Source organism: Heloderma suspectum, chromosome 2, assembly GCF_057233095.1.
Source record: "Heloderma suspectum isolate Gila_16-S chromosome 2, 16-S_ref, whole genome shotgun sequence".
Classification (NCBI taxonomy): domain Eukaryota; kingdom Metazoa; phylum Chordata; class Lepidosauria; order Squamata; family Helodermatidae; genus Heloderma; species Heloderma suspectum.
This window is the reverse complement of record NC_139459.1, coordinates 136218360-136244114: the sequence shown is the minus strand read 5'-3', so window position 1 is coordinate 136244114 and position 25755 is coordinate 136218360. Positions and strand designations below refer to the sequence as shown.

Below are 25755 nucleotides of genomic sequence, written 5' to 3'. Positions count from 1 at the left end.
GAGAAATCACTACACATTCCAGCACCTTGCCCAAGAATGGAGTATTGGAAACTGGCTGGAAATTATCCAGTACAGTGGGGTTCAGGGAGAGGTGTTTTTGTTTTGTTTTTGTTTTTACACAAAGGTCTTACTACCACCTCCTTTAGGCAAGACGGAATCACAGCTTGCCTTAAAAATGTGTTCACTGCTACTCTTACCCACACAGCCAGTCTTTTTCCTTGCTGCTTTTATAAGCTAGGAAGAGCAAGGATCCAGCACACAAGCCTCACCTCTCCAAGGATCCTGTCTACATCTTTGGGCTGTACAAATTGAAAAGTATCCATTATAACTGGACAAGCAGGAGTTACATCCACTGGACGAATATCAACTATGGCATCCAAGTTGGCATGGATATGGGCCAATATCTACATGAGCCATTTGCCCTGGTACCTCTTGGAAGGGAAGATCTTTGCGACAGATGATGCAGTCACCACTTTGCTACCCAATTGTGGTTTTCACGGAGAAATCTGGATTTTCTCAGAGTCCATTTGCTGTGAAGTTTTCATTTGCTTTGGGTTCACTGTGGAGGGTTGAGTTGTCTATCCCTTCCTCGGATTGAAATCGCAGTGTCATTAGTGATGCCCCTCCCCATTCCTCCTTCACAGCTCCGCAGTTACAGAGGCATGAAGAAGCAGGCTGGTGGAAGCCATGCTGATTGGTGGAAGGGAAAATAGCCTGGGGCGGGGATGGGGGGAGAGCAGAGGGGCAAACATGTCTACCGGGAAGTAACTCATTGCCTTCAGTTCCATGCTGCTGCCTCTCTCACTTTAAGTATTGAGCTTGAGAGTGGAGATGTTCAGCTTCAAAGGAACACAGCTGAAATGCTGGATGCCTGTGGATTCGAAGTTGTGCAGTTGAGAAAGGGTGGGAGCCAGGGGCGGATGATTTTCATAAACATGCACTCAGAAGCACTTCATTGAGCCTGTGTTTGTGTGGGGTGGGGAACCTGTTGACTGGGCAGTTAATAGGCTATGTGGTACTTGCTCTCTCCTCTCCCCAGCTCAACGCTCTCTGCTCTCAGCGCCGGCTCAATCTGGAGGCAGCGGCTGCCTGCTTGCCTGCCCGCCTCAGAAATGTGTATGTGGGGTTTGTTATCAATGTCTACTCACAAGCAAGCCCAACATGCTAGTCGCGCACCCTCCTTCCCAGCTCTGTGCTCTCAGCTCTTCCCGCCTTGGGAAGTCCGCATTAATCCTCCCATCTACTGCCCCAGTTGTTAATTTGCAGCGCCAATACTGCGCAGCTCCTGCTGAGCAAACAGTGAAATTGGTGCCATGTAGATGCGGCCATGATTGATTTTATCTGCGAAGTGTTGTGCAATTTAGTCACAGTGGGCTATCGAATGGTCCAGTGCTTCTTCTTGTGGGGCAGAATGTAACAGGCATCTGACCACCCAAAAAAGTTCCGCTGGGCAATTCTGAGCAAACACAGTGGTGGTGGTGGTGAAGTGCAATTTCTTTACAGCCCTCATTACCACAGAGTAGGCTTTCAAATGAGCTCTAGCTCATGTTCCATTGGAATCATTCTGAGTTTTCCTCCACTCTAGTTGATGTCCCACTCGTTTCCTTGCCCACAGCACCCTGGAAAACTTTCTATGGCTGTTCTCATGGTATAAAATGGAAAAACGTTTGTTTTTATTCCACTCTAATTTCAGGATGCTCAGGGTTTCTCATCGCCCCATTTTATCCTCTGAACAAGCCTAGGCTGGGAGATGTTGACTTGCCCAAGGCCCACCCAGCTTCAGAACTGGGAGAGTGGAGTTCAGATCCTCGTTCTTCCATTTCTGAAACTTGATTCACTATACAATACCAACTTTCCAGTGTTATGACATATTAATGGTCATGGGTTGAAGATGTGGTTGCAAAAATTAGGTATGACATCAGCCAACTCTTTTTGTGTTACTATAACTGCCATGCTAGTCCATATTTAAATAACTTTACATGTCACAAAATTGGCTTTGAAAGTATGCTGAGGTAACATTGTTTAGATGGGAATCATTTGTGGTGGAAAAAATTACATAGCAGATAACTTTATGCCTGAACTACTGAAAAGCACATTTCCAATGGAGATCCATGGAATTAATGGGGATGGGGAGAGAATTAGAAGTTTCCACTTGAGCTAGCTAGACTCATTTTTAATTGTTGCTGTAATTTATGTTGTATGTAAACTTGGAGAGCACCTAGACTGAGTGGCTGTGTTAGGTTTTTTATACATATATACTTGGAGTTCAGGTTCCAGTAATCTTGTACAGCCCAACCATTACAGCTGTTAAAATCTGGCCTGAGTCACAGTGAGCCTCTTTGCCAAAATTCCTAACCTACAGAATCAAATTTCTAGTGGTAGTACTTTTTTTGGTAAAACGTATTGGTAGTATAATTTTACAGTCACAGTAGTTTACAGTTTCATTCCTACTGTGATATGTCTTATATCTCAATTGCCAGCATTGGGAACTAACAATTTCCTGTTAATATTGGACATCAGAATTTCTAAGACAAAAATAAAATGGGGGAAAACATTGTAGCTAATCTATTTGCCAATCTTTATCTGTAGAAATATAAATATTCAGTCTTGCTACTTCGTAAGCAACAATATAACTTTGAAGTTCTTGATAAAATTCCTTTGTGATCCACTGCCCTTTCCTCTTATAATTCCCCGGAATAAATGTATAGGGGCAAAGCCAAGTGAATAGGGCTGGTAACTGTTGACGGAATCTCATGCTTTATATGCAGAGGATTCCTGGTTCAGTCCCCAGTTTCTGAAATTTAAGGGCTAAAACAGACATATAAAGACCTAGCTAGCATCTACATCTCTCCCCACAACCACCCCCATTTTAACTAGAGCAGGAGCCAGATCCAGATCAGGACCCTAGCATGGAGGTTAGGGGTCTTTTAACCCATTCATCACACTGTGGGCTTGATCTGGATTGGGGGGGGGGCGTGCTTGTAATTTCTGTTGCAAGATAGTGATCCATAAAGCAACTCTGTCACTATTTTGCAATATAAATTGCATGCATGGGGGCCCTGATCCAGATCAGGCCCAAAGCAGAGTGGGGTTAAAGCCCCCCTACCTTCCATTCTAGAGTCTTGATCTGGATCAAGTCTGCTGTTCCTACTCTAGAGCAAAAATGAAAAAAGACATAGCTGCTAGCTTCTTCTTTAAAGTAATGTCTGTTTTGGCCCTAAGAGGTTCTCATGAAGCAGGGATGGGAAAGGTTTCTGCATGAGACCTGAGAGAGCCTTTGCCAGTCAATTCCATGTGCTCAGCCACTCCTAATTTTTTAACTACAGTTCAGATATTGACCAACATTACTATTTGCGTGAGCCATATATGTAGCCTAGGTTTTGGAATGCCTGGTTATAAAGAATGGTTGCATTGGTAGAAGCAGCACTTGTAACAGGGCTTGTTAAATATAAGGCTTGGGAGGCCTTAACAGGCCCTTTCGGATGTCCAGTACACCCATGGGACCCCAGCTGCACTGCACACAAATTATTGATCCATCTCCAGGGTTAGGAAGTGATTCCCTAGTTGATAGTACTAATGCCTAGTACAGGGATGCAGAACATGTTTCAGCCCAAAGGCCAAATTTCATTTCAGAGCTCTCAGGGGCCATGTTCCAGTGGTTGGCAGGGCCAAAGGCAAAAGGGGTAGGCCTAAGTACCAAAAGTACTGGGATATTTTAGCTTAAATCTCTTACTCCCAGTAACTAAGCTTTAGGAGAGGCATGTTGACCTTTAAGAATGGGATAAAGCTGGGAAACCACCAAAATATGGGAAAGGGGGTGGGACCAGGGCAAGAAGGCATGGCCTTCTGGGGAACCCCAGGTGGGCTGGATTTGGCCTCCAGGCCTTAGTTCTGCACTCTTGGCGTATTAGACAAAGAGACTGACCTAGCAGAGACTGCTACTGCATGCCCCTTAGGTTACTGATTTTCCTCTACCCTGTAAAATGGAAGAATGAGATGTAACTATATAAAGTATGCAAAAATTATTTAATGTCAAACTGAAGCATGCTAGGTGTCAAACATATAGTTCTTCTGTGGAAATTACTCAGCAGTTGAATGGATATGAGAAGAGCATTCTACTCAGATCTACTGTTCAGCTTGGTATTAGCCTGGCATTAAATTATTTTTACATCTGGTGGCTCTTGCCTTGTGTCTTCAAGTTGTAAACTGGACAGTTTATTTTAAGTATCTTCTTTATTGCTCTTTACTAAAGAGCAATATTAGTTAAAGCAGTGTCATGGCAAATAATTGAATTTATTTTAAATCAAGTGTGGGGTAATCTGTGTATGTAAATGGGTGTGTGGGGATCCCTGGGGTTGCCTGCACACTACCCAGATGACCACAGGAGAAGACTGGGTTTGCACAACATGCCATGGTTCTTCGTCACTTATTTAAGCCACAACGAGCTGCGATGCCTGCAGGCAGCAGATAGCATATTCAGTTCCTGGCTGGGGGTTGTCATGTCATGCAAACCCCAACCACTGTGGGTTATGGGAGGGTTAAACAACCCTCCCATAACCCTACAACAGACCATAGGTTATGCGAGGGTTGTTTAACCCTCGCAAAACCCACAGTGGCCAGGTTCGCATGACACAACAACCCCCAGTTGGGGTTGAATATTCAAATGGCGGCTGGCATTTGCCGCAGTGCCTTGAGGGATAATTCATCCACAGTAGGCTGTCATGTCCCCATCTTTTCCAACCCTCCCTGGTCTTCAACAGGTGACATAGCTTTTAGAGCTGGGAAAGCTAATATTTGGGGAAAGTGGAGGCTTCCATGAGCCCTGGTTCTTCCAGACTTGCATGGGTAGGTCATCTTGCTGGAAAACATTCCATATTTGCTGCTGAAATAAACTTTTGAATAAATGGTTTATCTATACGAACATTTGTACGTGAATTAGGAGTTTCCTAATTCCTATTAAAATGCAAAATAAGCATTGTAAAACTGTTGGGGTTCTGATACTCTTTTTTTTTTTTTTTTGCCCTTACATTCTCTGAATGTTTTTGTTCATATATTTAAGTTTGCCTTGCATTTTTCAGCAGTAATGGGGTTCATGTATAAAGTTAAAACTATTGATCTATGCATTTCTGAGAGCTGGAATTGTTAATGGATGCTTGGATCCTCTGGATTTTAAGAGTATCTAGATTGCAGAAGCAAGTTTATTGGGGGGCTGCTACAATCCAGACTCTTTCCTCTCTCTCCTTCCACACTCCATCTTAATTGAATGATTTTTCAGTATAGTGGTATGTGACTACTTTTGTTTTAAGTACCTTTCAGTACCCTCCTCTTTGGAAAAGAGTTTTGTCTTTGCCCCTAGCATTACCTTAGTGCATAATTATTGGGGGTCTCTTGTGGATAATATCTTCCTAGTTGGCCACTCAGGCTTTCTGGACTTGATAATGAGCTCTTTAATGAGCTTCCGCTGTGCATTAAAAATGTGGTTGTTCAGGCAGGCATTTGGGGTGGTTTAAAGTATTTTAGAAAATGTTTTTATTGCAGAATTTTATTGTTTTAAACTGTTTTATTATATGCTTGTACATCGCCCAAAGTGGCTGGGTGACCAGCCAGATGGGCGATTCATAAATAAAATAAATAAATAAATAATGCCAATGGACATTTGTTCTTACATACCTTCATTCTTTTGGGGTATATAGGCTTTATATCAGTTTCTGTCATGAATCCTTCCCGCAAAGGAGACTGGGAATTGTAATTTGAGGACACTGGGAATTCTGTTAGAACCCCCTAGCCCCCCCTTCTCACAGAACTATAGTTCCCAGGTTTTCTTGGTGAAGGACAATGACCATTAAACCAGTATGTCTGTAGTGTAGATATGTTAGGGTAGATACTTTCCAATTTGTTTCCCCAAACCTTTAATTTCCCTATCAGCTGCTATTTCCTAGGCCTCCTGTGACATCTTAAGGTGGCTTTCCTAAAATGTCACGTGCCACTGTTATTCAGCTTTATTGGTGCTCACCCTTGTGATAATAATTACAAGCCCTAATGAGTGTGGTATGGTTGGCTGTTAAAGAGGAAACAGGATACTCAGTGTTGGATATTAGAAGAAACAGATACCCCCATCTTAAATGGAAAATAAAAACTCTACTGCTTGCTAGTACATGACATTATAGAAACATTTATGTTTTAGGCCTGTGCTTTAAGTTGATGATCTTGTGCTTTTTTGCCACTGTTCTTGTGCTGTGTAGAGGTACAAAATGCACGTTTACACATTACTTTGAATTACATTTCTGTATATAGGTTGTTTGTTTTGTTTGACAAACCAAACAATACTAAAACTTATGGGCCTACTTAGTATTTGAGCTACTGGATATTCTCCTCCGCCCATTTGCATAGGAGGTTTTTCATTATAATTTGAAGCCGAAGAACATAAATTTACAAAGAATTCTAGAATGCACTAACTTTGCTTAGGTGACTGATGAAATGAATTTTATGTTTAAAATTTTAGAGGCCACAGAATTCAGAACTGTATAATTGATTATAAGCTATCTGGCTCTTGTGAGCAAATGGAGGTATGATTGATTTGATGCCTTGTTCTACGAACACACAGAGAGAGCAGCCAGATGGCACAAGTTTAAGCCTTGGCTAGATTTGACCCTTAGGGGCTGCTTGTGTATCACTTCCAGTGTCTTGGGTTGCACTTCATTAGTGCATTTTGAAACAGAGCTAGACTAGAGAGTCATTTTGTGAACACTTGTCAGCAGAATACTGGGATGGGAGTCCTAAAGTCAGAGCACTGCATTTTGAAAACAGAACTAAAACATTCAGATGTAGGGGAACTTGTAGAAGGGGCATAATCCCACAGATTTGAGAGAAGAACTGAAGGCATACAGTGTGCCATCAAACAAGCAAGTGATTTGCTTATTTAATACATACAATGAAATTAAGCTTTTTCTGTAGAAGGATATGTTCAGAAAGAATCTGTAATACTAAATTATCCAGTTATTTCAGGGTGGGGATAATAGAAAGTCAGACGTTCTATTTCCAAGGTAACCTACACAGGTACACGCAGGCAAGCAGGCTGGCAAAAGTTTCTCGTAGCACCCCTAATACTTTGAAAATATGTGAATGTATATAATAGCTTTATAATATAGACAAAAGTAAGTGCTGAGCTTGAATATTGTCCTTCATGAAAACAAGACTGGGACAGATGCTCACTAATTGGAGCGAGACCAAGACAGAGAGAGAGCGCGAAAGTTAATTTATGTTTGACGGGCCATGAAATAACTTTTTCATTTTGGCCCTAGCATGTCATTCTGACTGACTGTTAATATGAATTGCTGCACTAAGCACTTCCAGCACACCACCCTTAAGATGGGGCAACAAAATTCCACTTGATTTTGTTCTGTATTGGGTCATGCTTACTTCTATTTTAGGGTATAAACTTTGCAAGTTTAATAGATTTCTATTGTGAAGAAGTCTGTTATCTGCCTTTAAATGTTTTGCAGGTGAAGAAGCAGTTCTAAAATGGATAGGTATTTCACAATGATCTTACATCTTGGAATTTTCAGGCTAGCCACAAGCCCTTGAAGATAGTAAATTAACTTGTGTTGCAGGTTATTGTATTTCTGTAGGTTATTGTATTTCTCTACCAGAAGTAAGAATTGAAGCAAACATCCATAAAGTGTGTGCTCCCAAAAATGTGTGTGTGGGGGGGGCATTTTTGTGCTGAATGTATACATTTACACAACTAATACTCAATAATATGATAGGCAAAATGAAACCTTGATTTGCAGGAATAGTTGTTAGAATTCAAGATCTTAAACAAAATATTGTAGATGCACATTTGTTATGGGAAATCAGAAGTGCTTAATTGAGGCAGAAAATATATCTAACTTATCTATAATGAAATTGTGAGAAGGAAAGAAACATGTGTGCCCCCACTGAATGAAGTGAAGTGGGTAACTACCAGGGAGGGGGCCTTTCCGGTAGTGCCACTCCAGCAGCCTGGTGCAATCTCCGTGGCCTTTTCAATGACAGGTGAAGATTTTTCTGTTCACCTGAGCCTTTAAACAACTCATGGAGTCTGGGCCTCTCGGTTTTAAAATCTGTGGGTAAAATCCAACTTAAGTCCTATTTAGAGTAGACCCATTGCAATGAATATGACTTAAAGTCTTATTCATTTTAGTGGATCTACTCTAAGTTTGACTTATGATGGATTTTACTCTGCTTGTTCGATTTTGAGGTGTTGTGAGTCTTGTTTTGTGGTCGTAATTTATGTTGCTTTTGATTTTATGGTTTTATGTTTTGTTTTGTATTAAAATAGTTTTTATGTTGGTTAAGCTGCCCAGAGAACTTCGTTATGGGCCAGCATACAAATGTCGTAAATAAATGATTGTTCATTAGCATGGGCTGAGCTGATATGAGCTGGTCTGTTGCGACTAATGGGCTTATTAGACTCATACATAATTAACATAGCTGCAATGTTTGGCAAATGGGGTTTAATGTATATCATGTGTTGTAACTGGCATGTAAAGATTCCTGATATACTCTGTAGCTGTACCGGATATTGAAAATGATGGTACTGAAAAGTGCGTTCACAGATCTTAGAACCTATTGAGAAAAAAATGATGCATGCAACTGAAAATGCATCTCTTGTATTCAGAATTAACGACGTCCTTGATTATAAGCTCAGAAAGTGTGGGACTTCAAGTATGGCATGCAATGGCCTTAACCTTGTGGAACATCTGGAGTATTGTATTAACTTTGAAGGTGGAACTTAACATTTTTTAAGATCTGAAGTGAACCCCCAGAAAAACAATATTATTGGCAACAACAAGAACAGCTGGTTGCCTGGTGTTTTTATTCTCTGGGGCCAATATGGCAATAACGATGCCAACTGTCTTTTAATGAAAACAACATTCAAATAGTTGGCAGTTTCCAATTAGTTGCTCCATTTATTGGAAAGAACTTTCAACCGTCTTCTAGCTTTTATTTCACTTGGCAGTAATTGGAGTAGATGGACAGCAACATGCTGGAGTTACCAAAGCGGGGCTGGCAAGGCAGCAACTGGTATTGTGTGAGGGGGAGAAATAGCAAAAAAGAGTGTGATGAACTTTGAAGAAGATGGCAACAGCACAGGAAATGTTACATATTCTAGCTTGGGAAGTAGCATCCATCCATGTTCTGATTCTCCACTCTTTACTAGATTGTGAGTACTGCATGTTGCAGTATCTAACTCTGACTTGACTGTTCCTCCCCTCTGCCACCCCTAACAAGCTGCTTTAGGGGGTAGAGAGTGCAAACCCTTGTGGAAGTTTGCACAGTGATAAGCTTTAGTAAACACAAGGCTTTCAGAGCAAAGTATCTTGAATATTAAATTTCCACGCGAAATAATTTCAAAGTGACAATTTACATCACTCCATATTAAAAGTAACTTCAGAATATAATCTTCAGATCCCCTCTACATCCCTTTTAGAATAAAATGTTTTATGAGGGAGATAGTTTTTAATGAAAGCATTAATAAAGATGTTTTTCCATGAGATAAATGTATCAATTTCTCTTGCTCTCTTAAAAAATTATATCCACTTGGAAGCCTTCACAGAGGCTTTCAAAAGCAATTAAAATAATATAAAATCATCCACAATAGTTAAAATAAAACTAATAAGTAAACAAACAATAAGAGTAGTACTGTTATAGACTACAAAGCAAAGATAGCTATAAAATCCACTTGTTATTACAAATGTTGGACAGACTTTGCTTGGTGTCTAAAAGCTAGTAAAAAGGGAGCTGGGTGAATTTGGAGAGGGAATTCTACAGTTGGGGGCACAGAGAAGGCCCCCTATCTGGTAGCCACCAACCTAATCTCCAAAGGCAAGGGCATCTGGAGAAGGGCCTTAAATGATGAGCAGGTTCACATGGGTGAAGGCAGTCCTTCAGTATTCTGGTCCTAGACAGTTTAAGGCTTTGTAAGTTAAAACAAGCACTCTGAACTGTGCCCAGAAGTGAAATGGAACGCAATGAAACAACTAGGAGCCAATGAAACTACTTTTTAGTACTGGGGAAATATTTATCCACAGCAAGTCCCTGTAAACCTGTTGCTGGATTTTGTACCAGCTGATATTTCCGAATGCTTTTCAGTGTGTTCAGGGAAGGATCATAGCTCAATGGTAGAGCAGCTGCTTTGCATGCAAAATGTCCCAGGTTCAATCCCTGGCATCTCCAGATAAGGCTGGGAAAGACTCCTGACTGAAACCCTGGAGAGATGCTGCTGGGCAGTGTAGAGGCTGATGGGAATAGACAATACTGAGTTAGATGGACCAGTGGTCCAACTTGTATAAGGCAGCTCTCCATATTCCAGAGGGGGATGCAGAACCTCTTTCAGCCTGAGGGCTGAATTTCATTTCAGAGAAGCTCTTGGGGGCTGCTTTCCAATGGTGGGTGGGGCCAAAGGACCAGGGCCAGATTCAGACGTCATGACAAACCACCCTGAGAACAAGCTGTCCTCAACAGCACGACTACAAGCCATGGGTACTCAGGGTGGCTTGTTGGTGCCAGGTTCGGACATCACAGTAAGCCACACTGACAGTAACATGACTCTGTGGCTTATCGTGACGTGCAAACCCAGTCAGTGATTGGCCCGAGGTCATCAGCTGTCAGATTGATCTACTTCATGGGGAAGCAGAAGCCCTGGTAAAATTGTGGGATAAAAAGCCTCTATGTGGAGAAGCCCTGTGTGTTAGATGTGTAGTAAAACGTATACCCGAAACAACTATCTTTAAAATGCTTGTCTTGCAGATCCAAAACTGAAATAGATGCTTGGCATGTACAGAGCAGATACATCACTTTGTTTTGCATATTGATTTTGTTAAATGACAAGGAAGGAAAGATTTTTATAAATGTTAAAAAGGTCCCATTTAACATAGTTTTCCAAAGGATTTTTTTTGCAGACAAGTAGGTTTTAAAGATGTAGTTTTCTATGGTGGACACATCTCCCTTTTTATAATTCTTTAAATTATTTTCATTTTTTCTTCTTCCCCCATCCTACCAATGTTGTATAAGGGACTGATGTGCACTGGGATTGCTATCTGTACAGTTCTTGCATAGAAATTGTTCGTGCAATGAATTATAATGTTGTCATAAAAAAGGGGTTGTAAAGCTGTTCAGCATGTTGAATGTCTCATTCCTAAGGCTACACTGCAAATAAGTTCTTTGGAGTTATCTTTTGGGGGCTGGAAACAAGTTGATGTCAATAATTTGAAACAAGACAGTTTTGCAAATAGAGCAATGCCCACCCCAGTTCTTGCCATCACCCAGGTCTTCTTCCCTACACCAGCACTTGCCTGAGTATCCATTCCTTTATCCTTGCACTGCCAGACTGTCCTCTGGCCATTCAGCATACCTTGTTCTTGCTCTCTCTCATACACCTGACCCTATGTCTCCATTGAAAATAAGCATTGCCTGTGAAGCGATTCTCGTTTCCTAGGTTTGGGGAGGTTTGTTGCTTGTTTTCTGTATAGGGTTGACTTGCTATGACAACATTAGAGCCCCTCTGAGCTAATGCTTTACACACATTAGAATGGAAGCCTGTGTGTCCTGATAATAATAATTGTCAGTTTCCTGTTTTGAGCTGTTCTATTGTTAGGGCATATTTTGTCTGGGCCATGACTAGGATACTGCTTTATTAGAAGAGGCTCCTCTGTGGGCTTTATGATAGTGTTTGAGGTGAAGGGAATATTCATGGGAGTACAGGAAATAGTTTTCTGGCAGTTGTTTATTTTGCCATTATTAAAAGTGCCAGTTTGTTAAAGTTTGAAATGTCAAGTGGAGAAAAGAATTACTTAAGAATGGGTGAGCCGCAAAAAGTTGATAATCCAGTTTAGAGTGGCATAATATGCTTTTATTTAGCACACAGATTGATCATATTGTACATAGATGTGACTTCCACAGATAGTGTATTACAGATTAGTTGTGCACATGGGTAGCAATACAAATCTGTTTCCTCAGCCCTATTGAGAGCTAAAACAATGTGTGTGTGTATGTGTGTGTTTGAAAGTCAGAGCAATAAAATGAATACATTTTGTATCCACAGAACCGTAGAACTTAAATATGTGTACCCAAGGGGAGTTTGGTTTCTCAGACAGGAATAACCCATGTCATATGGAAGGTAGTTCCTTGGTTAGTTTGTGGTCTGAAATGAGGGTCTGCTGTTCAAAGGTATGCAAGTGTTTGACCATGCCTAATGTAGCTCGCTGCCTTTGATTCCTCCCCCTCTCCCAATGCAAAAGACGTAAACTTTGCTTGCACTGTTCTACGAGATGCAGTTCTCTCTTGGGGAAAAAAAACATGCTGTGTATGTGCACCTTCACTGTATACACTTAGGGGCAAACTGCTCATTCTACTCAGCCATATGTAAAGGAGCCCCAACTAGGGATGGGAGCAAACAAGTGACTTTTGTGATCGCCACGTTTCTCTGAACACCACCTTGAAGTTTGCCTTGCCTCATTTCCCATGCTTGACTGTGCTCTGTTCTTATTTTGTTCAAATGGGAAAAGTACATTTTGAACAGGGAAAATACACATTTTTTAAAAAGAGCACACCCAAATGCGTACCTTCCCCCCATAAAGCATGAAAATGCACATTTTGGGGAAAATGCACATTTTTTAGAGTGCACATTTTAAAAAGTGTGCATTTTTGAACACAAATTCAGTACTGGCTACATTTCCCCCCCCCCCCAAATGTTCTTGCTCACATTTCAGTTGCAAACAGGACACATTTGCATGATTTGCGAACATAGACAAGATTCTTATACATCCTTAGTCCCAACTGTCCCTTTTCTTTACAAAGTGCACACAGGAGGGGGTGCTTTGAGCTTCAGTCAACAACGAGGGGTAAATTCTACATCAGGTGCACTTTTACTGCAGAATTTACACAGATGTAGATCTACAATGTAGTGTACCTAGAAGATTGTCACCTGCATGGTAGTAAACAATGTCCCAGATTTCAGCAACTTACCATATACACTTTTCTTTTTGTTCACAAAAAGCACCTAGAACAAAAAATATCCCCATTAATCCAGGTGAATCCTTGGTTTTGGGACATTTTTTGTCCCAGCCAATATAACATGTTGGGGGAATGTTTTCCCAACAAAATCAGGGAAGCGGATTTATGTGCCCATGCAAAGTTATCTTTCTGAAAACCAAACAGAGCCTGAGACAAAAACCAATCTATTAATTTTTGCCATTGGGTTGCTTTTTTGTCCTAGCCAATGGGAAGTATTGAGATAAAAAATGTCCTACCATACAAGTAAGCAGAATTAAGTGCACTTCTGTAACCACACACATGGCTTTGTTTGGGGGACATTTTATTACCCAAGGTGCATTTGAATGTGACTTTGGTAGTGAAAGACCTCCAAAAACATTTATGACAGTTTCTTTTTGTCCATGAAGGTGGAAGTGGAGAAGTAGCTGAGGGCTCATTGAAGTCACATTCACCTATAAAACTTAATTACCTTCCCCCCATGCCCAGCTGCTTTTATCTCTTCCAGTATTCTGGACCTGTGTTTGGGGGTGCCAATCACACAACTGGAAGGGGGGAAAGTTTGAGCCTCCTTACGTCAATTGCTTATGGCTGTTATTCCAGGAAGAGCTCTAGCACAATGCTAGTTCAATGGCATATAGTGTGCTTACACACACACACACACTGCTGTAATGGCCCCAGGAGTGTAACCAAGTCACCTGTAGTTTTAGAGATCCATAATGCTTTGCTTAGGTTCATTATTGTTGTAATTTCCTTGCTAGCGGGCCTCTGAGCATGTGAGATGAGTCAAAGGTCGATAGCGCGGCCTCAGCACATTCCATGCTAACGAAGGCTAGTATCTTATCAGGGCCTAGGATGTGCCTGAGAAGTGAAGTTTGTTTGCCTTAAAGCTGCAGGTGTCTGTGCTGGGAAAGTTCTGACTGTTTTCCTTCTGAACAAGCACTGTTAGCCTGTGCTGGGAAAGTTGCAAATGAACGCTTGCTTCTGTCATGCTGCCTCACTGCTAACATTTATGGTATAAAACCCATTTTACCCCATGGCTCTGGGTTCAGAGAAGCTGTCTGATCCAACCACTGGGTACGCCTGTGTGCTGATGGTACTCAATAAAGTATTCCTTCTAAGTAAACCTGAATCTGATTTATCACTATCTTGGCACCTCTAAATTAAGAGGCTTACTGCAGGGGCAATACAACTGCATGATTTTCAAGAAGAAAATCAAAAGGATTCTGTATACCTTTTAGTTGACGGTTCAATTCCTTCATACATTTGCCTAGATTATTATGCTACATATAGTTCTCACGTTTTTGTTTTGTTTTTAACTGTTGGGTTGAGTTTGAATAGATGGTGAAAGAAATTTTGATTCTTGAAAAGAAATGCATTGATATTTATTTATTTATTTATTTATTTCATTTCTATACTGCCCAATAGCCGAAGCTCTCTGGGCGGTTCACAGAAATTAAAACCAAACAACACGCAATAAAACAATTTAAAATATATAGAACATTAAAACCACAATATAACAATACAACCACAATAAAACCTAGCAGCAGTACAGGAATTTAAAATACAGATTTAAAACAGCAAAGATAAAAATTTAGAAAGCTAAAAAGCCTGGGAAAATAAAAAGGTCTTCACCTGGCGCCGAAAGGAGTACAATGTAGGCGCCAGGCGAACCTCACTAGGGAGCTCATTCCAGAGCCGGGGTGCCACAGCAGAAAAAGCCCTCCTCCTAGTAGCCACCCGCCTCACTTCCTTTGGCAGGGGCTCACGGAGAAGGGCCGCTGATGATGATCTTAAGGTCCGGGCAGGCACATATGGGAGGAGGCGATCCTTCAGGTAACCTGGCCCCAAGCCGTTAAGGGCTTTGAATGTTAACACCAGCACTTTGAATCGGGCCCGGAAATGGACTGGCAGCCAGTGCAGCTGGAAAAGTACTGGCGTAATATGAGCTCGCAGGCCAGTCCCTGTTAACAATCTTGCTGCCCTATTTTGGACCAGCTGAAGTTTCCGGACCATTTTCAAAGGCAGCCCCACATATAACGCATTGCAGTAATCCAGACGAGAAGTTATCAGAGCATGGATAACTGTAGCTAGGCTATCTCTGTCCAGATAAGGGCGTAGTTGGTATACCAGCCTAAGCTGATAAAAAGTGCTCCGTGCCACTGAGTTCACCTGTGCCTCAAGTGACAGTTCTGGATCCAAGAGCACCCCCAAACTATGAACCTGATCCTTTAGGGGGAGTGCAACCCCCTCCAGAACAGGTTGAATATCACCTAGCCGGGCAGACGAACCACCCACTAACAGTACCTCCGTCTTGTCTGGATTGAGTTTCAGTTTATTGGCCCTCATCCAGTCCATTACTGTGCCTAGGCACTGGTTCAGAACAGCCACTGCCTCACCTGGTTTTGATGAGAAAGAGAGGTAGAGCTGGGTGTCATCCGCATATTGATGGCACCTCAGCCCACACCTCCGGATAACCTCCCCCAGCGGTTTCATGTAGATGTTAAACAGCATGGGGGATAAAATAGAGCCCTGTGGAACCCCATGGCACAATTGCCATGGCACAGAGCAATAATCTCCCAGCACCACCTTCTGGAATCGGCCATCCAAGTAGGAGCGGAACCACTGTAGTGCAGTGCCTCCAACTCCCAACCCAGACAACCTATCCAGAAGGATACCATGGTCGATGGTATTGAAAGCCGCTGAGAGGTCCAGGAGAATCAACAGGGTCGCACTCCCCCTGTCCCTCTCGCGGCAGAGGTCATCCCACAGGGCGACCAAGGCAGTTTCCGTTCCAAAACCAGGCCTGAAGCCCGATTGAAATGGATCTAGATAATCCGTTTCATTCAAGAGTGCCTGGAGCTGTCCTACAACCACCCGCTCAAGCACCTTGCCCAGGAAGGGGATGTTGGCCACTGGCCTATAATTGTTAACATCCTCTGGGTCCAGGTTAGGCTTTTTCAGGAGTGGTCTAATTACTGCCTCTTTTAAAGCAGCAGGCACACTCCCTCTCTCAAGGAGGAATTTACAACCTCCTGGACCCAGCCGGACAACCCCTCCTTGTTTGATTTAATAAGCCATGAAGGGCAAGGGTCAAGCACACAAGTGGTCGATCGGACTTGGCCAAGCACCTTGTCCGCATCCTCAGGCCTCAGTAACTGAAACTCATCCAATAAAACTGGACCAGACGGTGCTCTGAACGCCTCTACCAATGGAACTGCATTAATGGTGGTGTCCAATTCATGACGAATCTGAGCGACTTTATCCTCAAAGTGCCGCTCAAACTTGTCACAGCGTGCTACCGAGGGTTCCACCGTCTCTCTCCCTGGCCCAGAATGTAACAGGCCGCGAACCACTCGGAAAAGCTCCGCTGGACGACACTGAGAAGACGCAATGCTGGTGGAAAAGAACTGCCTCTTTGCCACCCTCACCGCCACAGAGTAGGCTCGATAGTGGGCTCTTACCTGTGTTCAGTCAGACTCAGCACGAGTTTTCCTCCACCTGCATTCTAGCCGTCTCCCCTCTTGCTTCATTGCCCTCAGCTCAGGTGTATACCAAGGAGCTGGCTGGGCTCTGCTCAGAGGGAGAGGGCGCTTGGGCGCGATCGTGTCAACCGCCCGAGTCATCTCTGCATTCCACAGAGCGACCTGGGCTTCGACAGGAGCACCAGCCATACCAGCAGGAAAATCCCCCAGAGCCCTCTGGAATCCATCGGAATCCATTAATCTCCGGGGGCGGACCATTTTAATAGGTCCCCCACCCTTGCAGAGGGGAAAGGCCGCCAGAAGTCTAAACCTCAGCAGGAAGTGATCTGACCATGACAAAGGGACAGATGTTAATTCCTCTACTTTCAGATCACCATCCTCCTGCCCAGTCGAGAAAACCAGATCAAGCGTGTGTCCTTTTATATGCGTTGGGCCGATGACATGTTGGGACAGCCCCATGGTCGTCATGGCGGCCATGAAGTCCTGAGCCGCCCCGGATACAGCGGCCTCGGCATGGAAGTTGAGATCCCCCAGGACCATCATCCTGGGGGTCCTCAACACCAAGTCCGAGACCACCTCCGTCAGCTCAGGCAGGGAGTCTGATGGGCAGCGGGGTGGGCGGTACACCAACAGAATCCCTAATCTGTCCCGGGTACCCAACACAAGGTACAAACACTCAAGATCTGCACTCGAATGAGCAGGAAGCCTGGAGAGGGAGATTGAATTCCTATAGACCACGGCAACCCCCCCTCCCCGACCCTCAAGTCGGTGTTGGTGCTGCACCGAGTACCCAGGAGGGCACAGCTGGGAGAGAGTGACCCCTCCCAGTTCCCCCACCCAGGTCTCATTAATACATGCCAGGTCAGCCCCCTCATCCACAATCAAATCATGGATGAGGGAGGTCTTATTTTGGGCCGACCTGGCATTCAGCAGCAGCACCACCAGACCCGAGGGCAGACTGGTAAGGCTGCCAGGAACCATCAGGTTGGGGGAAGAACCAGAAGAGGGGACAGCTGTAAGGTGTCTAGCCCCTCTTCTCCTCAGCTGGCCTGTTAATCCCCCAATGCCATACCTGATACAAAAACAACGAAGAGCCTTGTGGCACACCTCTCAGACTAGCAGGTTTATTGTGGCGTAAGCTTTCATGGACCAGAGCCTCTTCATCAGATACATGAACTGGCAAAACGTCTGATATAGTTTGTCAAAAATGAGACAAATAGTTCTTTTCTCCCCCTCCAAAACTATCAGTTTTCTTGCAACCAGGGTTTGTAATTCAGAGGGGGCAGGAATATGTTTATTATTTCCAGTTAGAATTCTGGTTTCTAACTTAATGTGAATCATATTAATGTCAGTTTATGCCCAGTGTTATAGATGGGCTTAGGGCAGGTTATGTCTTAAAATCCTTATCCTCACTCTCAGTGTAAGGCACTATTAAGAATTTCCTGCCCAGCCACCTGCCTTACTTCCAGGCAAAGGACTGCACTTCAGCCTCAAGAGTGCAAGTCAAGGCTAGTACAGCTGTAACTTAAGCTGATCCATAGGGCTGTGCAGCTGCAAAGTGGACACTGACTTAGGTGAAAAACTATCTTACCCTGTCTGAACTCAAGGGAGATTTTGAGGATATTTAAGGAGGATAATCCTCTCTTGCCGGAACTATATGAAGTTATTGCTTAGATCAGCTCTCCCTAACCTGGTGCCCTCCAGTTGTGTTGGGCTCCAACTCCCAGCATCCCCCAGCCAGCATAGCTATTGGCCATGCTGGCTGGGGATAACGGGGTTTATAGTCTAACACATCTGGAGGGTGCCAAGTTTGGGAAGGTTGGCTTAGATGATTGTCTTAAACCCATAGTGACGTGTCTTGGCAAGGATGTCACAGGTCAGGTCCAAAGTATGAGAAGATGACACTCTAGTGTGAACTAGACTATTTATGCATTCCCCAGGTAGCTTAGAATGATTTTACCAGAGACCTCCTTCTCTTGTCAGGGCACATTGCAAACTCGTACTGCCTGTGCTCCTGAGGAGTCCATGCTGTGGGTTGGCCACCTGCTTTGCAACAGGCATAAACAGGGAGTCCATCAGATTGCTCAGGAAGTACGTACACCCGTGCTGGAGGGTCAGATGGCACAGGCATGGTTACTTCCCAAGCAGTCTGGCAGACCCGCATAGGTAGAGGATGTATACATTCTCACACCTTGACTGAATTCTATAGGTTGTCCAGAACACATTATCTTCCATTTGTCACCCTCCCATGTTTTCCCTCCTTTTCTTCCATCTTTTTTCTTACCATAAAAATATGTTAAGGAGGGAAAGATGGAACAGCTGCACAACGTCTTTGGACTGATAGTGATAGGGGCTGTCCATCTGGAAGTACCCCAAGTGTGGAAATGGATATTTACTAGCATAGGAATTCAGCACAACATTGGTTACCTTTTTCCCATGACACACCAATCTCTGCTCACCTTTGCTGATCTGGTGCACATCCATCCCACCCTACCTGTATTGCAAAACTCTCTGTTTGGAAGTGCCCAGAGAGCCAATGCAGTTGTTCAGAAAGGTTTTCATACAACCCTTGTGGCCCTGTATGTGTAGGATCACTTGTTTGAAAAGTCACTCACTTCTCCTGCCAGTGATGTGGGTTTTCCAGAAAAATTTCCAGTGCAAATTAGGCTAATTTGCATAGGATCATTTGTACAGGAAAAATTTTGGTTTGCATTGGGAAATGTTCTAATGCCTTAGAGCGGGGGTGGACAACTTGTGGCCGTCCAGAAGCTTTGGCCTACAGCCCCCACCATCTCTCACCATCGGCTATGCGAGCTAGAGCTGACTGCAGCTGTAGGCTAAAACATCTGCAGGGCCACAAGTTGTCTACAGCCCTACCCCTGCCTTAGATCTAATTTAGCATGTTTATTTTACTTGTACTTGGTAAACAAAGCTAAAGAAAAATACCCCGTGTTGATTTTTTGTCCCAATACACCACAAGTATTTGACCTGAAATATTTGAAGGGGGAAATTAATACACACTATATATGATTTAAATGTTATAATATGTAGACATTTTTATTGGAATACCTGTAAAAATTTAAAGACATGCTAGGTACATGCTAGGTACATACCTAGCATGTACTAGGTGCTTTCATCCGTAAGGCCGACCACCTGCTTACTTGATCCTTGCCCATCTTGGCTCATTATGAGCTGCAGAGAGAGGCTGGGTGAGGGGATCAAGGCGGTGGTGAACGCCTCCCTTGAGGAGGGAGTGATGCCATCAGCCCTCAAGGAGGCAGTGATAAGACCGCTCTTAAAGAAGCCCTCCTTGGATCCCCAAGTTCTGATCAACTTCCACCCAGTCTCAAATCTGCCATTTTGGGGCAAGGTGATTGAGCGGGTGGTGGCGATGCAGTTGAAGGCACACTTGGACGAAGCCGATTATCTAGACCTATTTCAGTTGGGCTTCAGGCCTGGGCATGGGACAGAAACGGCCTTGGTCACCTTGGTGGATGATATGAGGAGGGCTCTGGATAGGGGCGAATGCTCCTTCCTTGTTCTCCTTGACCTCTCAGCGGCATTTGATACCGTTGACCACGGTATCCTCCTGGACCGCCTGGAGGGGTTGGGCATTGGAGACATCTTATTACGCTGGTTCCAGTCCTTCCTCTCTGGCAGATACCAGAGGGTAGCACTGGGAGAGGATGTTTCAGATCCATGGCCGCTCACTTGTGGGGTGCTACAGGGTTCCATTCTCTCCCCGATGCTGTTTAACATCTATGTGAAGCTGCTGGGGGCTATCATCAGGAGGTTTGGGGTGTGGTGTCATCAGTATGTGGATGACACCCAGCTCTACCTCTCGTTCAGATCTTCACCAAGGTTGGCCACAGAATCCCTGTCCAAATGTCTGGAGACGGTGAGTGGCTGGATGGGGAGGAACAAGCTGAAGCTGAACCCTGACAAGACCGAGGTACTTTTGGTGGGAGACAAGAGGAGGTTGGGGGATGTTCACCTGGTGTTGAATGGGATACGGCTACCCTTCAACGACCGGGTCCGCAGCTTGGGGGTCATCTTAGACTCCCAGCTGTCCATGGAGGCTCAGGTGTCAGTTGTGAGCCAGACAGCACTGTACCAACTCTATCTGATACGGCAGCTGCGCCCCTACCTTCTCGACCATCTGCTCCCATCGGTAGTACATGCCTTGGTCTCCTCTCGTTTAGACTACTGTAATGCGCTCTGCGTGGGGTTACCCTTGAAGATGGTTCGGAAGCTGCAGCTGGTACAGAACGCGGCAGCTCACCTGATTAAAGGCAGCCGCTGGCAAGATCACATCACTCCAGTGCTGAAGGAGCTGCACTGGTTACCAGTTGTTTTCCGAGCCAAATTCAAGGTGTTGGTTTTGACCTTTAAAACCCTATACGATTCCAGCCCAGCCTATCTCAAGGAGCACCTCCAGCAACACCAGATAGGCTGCTCAACAAGATCAGCCTTGGATGGCCTTCTCTCTGTCCCATCAGCCAGGTCAGCTAGGCTGGTGAGGATGAGGGAGAGAGCCTTTTCTGTGGTGGCCCCCACTCTGTGGAACTGTCTCCCTAGGGAACTCCGCCATGCTCCCTCTTTAATGAGCTTCCACCACGCATTAAAAATGTGATTGTTCAGGCAGGCATTTGGGGTGGGTTAGGGTAATTTTAGAAATGTGATGCTTTTAATGTTGAATTTTATTGTATGAACTGTTTTTATTGTTGTACATCGCCCAGAGTGGCTGGGTGACTAGCCAGATGGGTGATTAATAAAATAAATAAATAAACTTCCCTTACATTGTTTAAATTTAAGAAAAAAACAAGCCAAGTTACAGAAAACTGTTGACATACTAATTTTAGCAACCCAAAGAAATTAGCATGATGTGCTGACAACCACTCATGTATTTCAGTAGAGTTCAGCTCTCTTCCACTGAAGTTGTTGGAGCACCTTCAGTTTCGCTGTTACTATTTCTTGGTTCCAGTTCACTCTGAGACATATATGTATTTCATTGACATACATGTACTCTCTCACATACCTGCTGAGGATAATCACCTGAAAAACATTAATTACAACTTTGAAACTGCCAAGCTTGCCTAACATTGTATTTGCAATTGGCATACTGCATGCATTTTTATTAATTAACTTATGAAATGGAAAATATACTGTGGAAAAATAAAACAGGAAAAATTTCCTCCCCTCATTACTGCCTCTTCCTACACATGGCAAATTTGCACAGTGGGGCGAAGCTGCTGAAATCTTTCACTTGAGTTTACAAATGAAACTAAGCTTGGGTTTCTTCATCCTTGTAAGACAGGGGTGGGCAACCTTTTCGGCCCCAAGGAGTAAGAACTGAATATATACACAGTGCTAGCTTGCTACCCGATAAGACCATTTAAGTTGTCAATTTGAGAGACTGGCAGATTTATATAGTGAGTGAGTGTTGCTGTTGTATTAAACACTTTTTGTTAAAGTAAGTAGTATTTTAAAATACTGTTGCTAAGCTAAGGAGCAAGCTACACATTACGTTAATTATGTAGTGTGAAGCCAAGACCGCCCGCCCGCCCGTCCCCCCTTCCTTCCTTCCTTCCTTCCTTCCTTCCTTCCTTCCTTCCTTGAGAGTAAGTGTGTGTGGCTCCAGTTTGGATGGGACCAGTGTGTACTGGGAGGAGAGGCTTAATCCTCCCTCCTCCCAACTTCTTGCTTCCTGAAATTCCATCCCACCACAGGATCTTTTTTAAAGCCTCTTTTGAGTCTGAAATGCAGTTATACTTTGATATTCGCAATTTTCTGTATTTTGTGATGCAGTTCTCCAATCAAAAAATGCATACATTAGGGGAAAGCGTTCACAAAAATGCATATATTTGTGAAAATAATGTACCAAAAAGCATTATATTGGGGACATTTCTTGAAAAAAGTGTGTATACTAGGCAGAAATATTAGACTGGAAAAATGAGAGAGAGAAACCAAAATCACCAGATGTGTCTATCCTTAAGATCAAAGTAATTTTGGCTAGCTCTAACCATAGTTAGCCCCAGTGCAGGTGTAATGGTTACAGTAAACCAGGGAAGGGGGGACTTGCACATGTATGGGAGAGGGAACACCATGGAGTGTGGTTTAGGCCCAGTGGTGTGGAGATGGGGACTGATACTTCTGAATCGGATCCGCCTTTAAAAGCCATTGTTAAAGACACAAGCATGGGAACGAAAATGATTAGCATAGTATGTGTCTGAAGTGTGCTAGCATAAATAGTCCAGTGGCTTTGTTTCATAAAATAATAACTAATTGTGTTAGGAGAACTAGTTCTGTAAGTCTTCAGGCCACGACTAAAGAAGAAAGCATTCAAAATCTGGCTAGAAAGTAGGAATCTGAGTGACAAGGAACTTGCTTAACCATAAGGGCAGACAAGCTTCCTGTAGCCTGCATGTAAAAAATGTTAAGTATTCTGAATAGGAAAGCCTCAACATTCTTTTGTATAAGACATGAAATTGTTCCCCTTATGACACAGTGGTCAGGATCTAGAGAACCTGGAAACCTAGGCAGGTTTGGACTTTGGTTGCAGCCCTCTGTTACACATCACGCTGTGTTTTGAATACTGAACGGACTTTCAAAAGCTGCTTGTGATATGGAATGGGAGTAAACTGTTGAAGAAAAACGAGGCAAAAATCCCACTGGACATGTGCAAGCTCTTGGGCTCGCCTGAAGGCAGTCCATTTTGTCCCAGCCACTATATTTTGTGCAGAGAACTATGTCCCAGTAGCTGTGGTAAAGCCAGCTAGTTCGCTAGGGAGGTGACTCAGGCTTCAAATGATGTGAACTGGCTATAGTCCATGAACAAACAGCATCCAGAGGCCAAGTACTGGGTAGGGCTCGACATGTTTTTACTGAATGCAGAGTAGTGGCTTCATAACAGAACACTGTTTGCCATACTTCATTCTGATCAGGGAGGGAAAGGAGTGGGGAGGAGAACAGTGAGAGGAAGAAGGGGAATATATGGAACTCCAAATCAAGATAATTCTTGTGGCATAACAGGACTGGAAGCAATTGCTGCTGAAGCTTCTACAAGCTGTACTTCAGCTTCATGGGCTACCATGGCATTTTAAGTGTATGGGTGGAGGAGGAATGGATGAAGAGCGCTCTCTGAGCACTTCATTGTGTTTCCTCTTTAACAGTTTGGCTGAATTTTTTTTTAAATACCTGAAATTAAATGCAGTTGAAGGAGGCAAAAATTCAGAGCAACTGAGGCAATACTTTTCCAGCCTGTCTAATGGTCAGTGAGCTGGGAGTGCAAGATTTCAAGTTACAGAGAACCCTTTTCAGATACAAGTATTCAAAGTGAAAAGAGTGACTTGATTTGGAACTTTGCACTTCCAGCATTTTGATATTAGGTAGGCCTTTCACTTGGTTTCATCTGTAGTGTTTGGGGGAACCAGAATGGATACAAACACTTGATGACAGTGTGTGCCTGTGAATATGAAAATACAAATACTTTATCTTAGATAACATTGTTATATTGAAACGTTTAGAGAACTAATTCTGTATAAAGATGTCATACCATTGATTGGCTGCCTATAAGTTGTAGACACTCCTCTAATGTTTCTACAGTTGTCTTCATGTTTATGGTTTTTTGGTTTGATGTTCTGTAGCTGAGTGAGTGGATGTGTGCCTTCAAGGTGTGAACAAAAATATGGAGTTTCAGAACTGACTGACATTCTGCACAAGCAATGCAGAGAAGAGAGTAGTATATTTAGGTATCAAAGTTTTGTGTTTAGTATTCTAACATTCTTCTGTTTACAATCTTTAATAGTCCTATTTCCGCACTTTTGATCTCTATTGTATGCCTAACCTGACATGAATAACCAAAAAGATGTAAATAACAGCCTATTCTGGCCCTCTAGCACATGATGTGTTTTCAGTGTGGCTCTTTGGTCACCTCTCTGGGCTGATTTTATGTAAAAGTGTAGTTGCATATTGCCAGCTTAGTCATGTCAGAAAGTATACTAACCCCCCCCCCCCACAAGTCTACTCCACAATAAATGTGCATAGATAGATAGATATCCACACACACACCTTATTGCATTAGGCAGTCATTAACATGCACTTCTACTAATGTGGATTATTTAATTGAATGGTAAAAACAATGCATGTCATATGCAATATATAGGGGAAACTACAATGAACATAAGAACAAGATTCCGTAACCACAAATCTTCAATTCTTACCAAAAAAACCTGGAGCAGCCTGTTGCAAGGTATTTCAACTCACCTTCACATAGTCTCTCGGATTTACAGTTGCTTCCAAGAGAACAAATGAAAGACAATGACATGCTTGACAAAAGGGAACATTTCTGGATTTATAGATTAAGAACTCTTAGTCCAAGTGGCCTTAATTTGGAGGACAATTTGTAAGCATTACACCAATCACACCTCTGTTTTTTCTCCTAAGGAACTTTCATCTCCAGGCATTCCAAACTGCCAGTTCTGGCATCCATTTAACAGCACAGCTACTGATGAGGGCGGAAGCCAAAGCGTTAAGCTTAAATATATATTTTTGAATACTCTGTTACTGTTTCTATCTTTCATATATACACACACACACACACAGAGAGAGAGAGAGAGAGAGAGAGAGAGAGAGAGAGAGAGAAGAAAAGCACACATTAAATGTTGTTCAGCTACTTTGTCTTTGGCGCTATCTATGCTAAGTAATTTTCTATTGTCCATGTTAAAACATTCAAAGCAGTTGGAGAAGCTCAGAAGAGGCATGTCTTTCTGTTTATTTGTTAACATTTGTATTACATCCTTCTTCTAAGAAACTCATACTTGTGCTTTAGCTTGGCAACCTGGGAGTGCGTGTGGATGTGTGGAGACAGACCTTTGCCTGAACTCATGCAGTAAGCTTTCACTGCTGAACAAGGTTTTGAATCTGGGTTTCCCACAACTCAGTACTGTAATTGCTGCTCTACAGTATCTCTTGATGTACGTTTCTATATCTTGCTGGAACTAACAAGTGCAAATGGTTAAATTGGAGAAAATGTTTTGGCACTTTGTGAAGAAATGTCTACTTCCTCTCCCAGAATCATACTTAGACAAGAGCTATGTTTGTAAGGTTTGGTTGTATTGTTTGTATTTTCAGACATATTAATTTGCTTCTCACTTTCTTTGCAGGGGGCGTTGGTGCTTCCTTCCAGTGCCAGTTGATCCATCAAGACCACATCTGTACTGATGACAGTGACAAGGTA

At 43.2% G+C, this 25755-nt stretch overlaps 1 protein-coding gene across 6 annotated transcripts in view; it reads left to right on the top strand.

Moving 5' to 3' along the window:
* RNF38 (ring finger protein 38) overlaps positions 1 to 25755 on the top strand; it is a 117131-nt gene that overhangs the window by 37496 nt on the left and 53880 nt on the right. For all 6 annotated transcript variants that reach the window (XR_014787854.1, XM_084834892.1, XM_084834891.1 and 3 more), the window contains exon 2: positions 25682 to 25752. Coding sequence is in view for 5 of the 6 variants with exons in the window: in XM_084834892.1 (XP_084691018.1) it covers positions 25682 to 25752 (71 nt within the window). In the remaining variant the exon portion in view is untranslated. The remainder of the gene's footprint in view (positions 1 to 25681; positions 25753 to 25755) is intronic.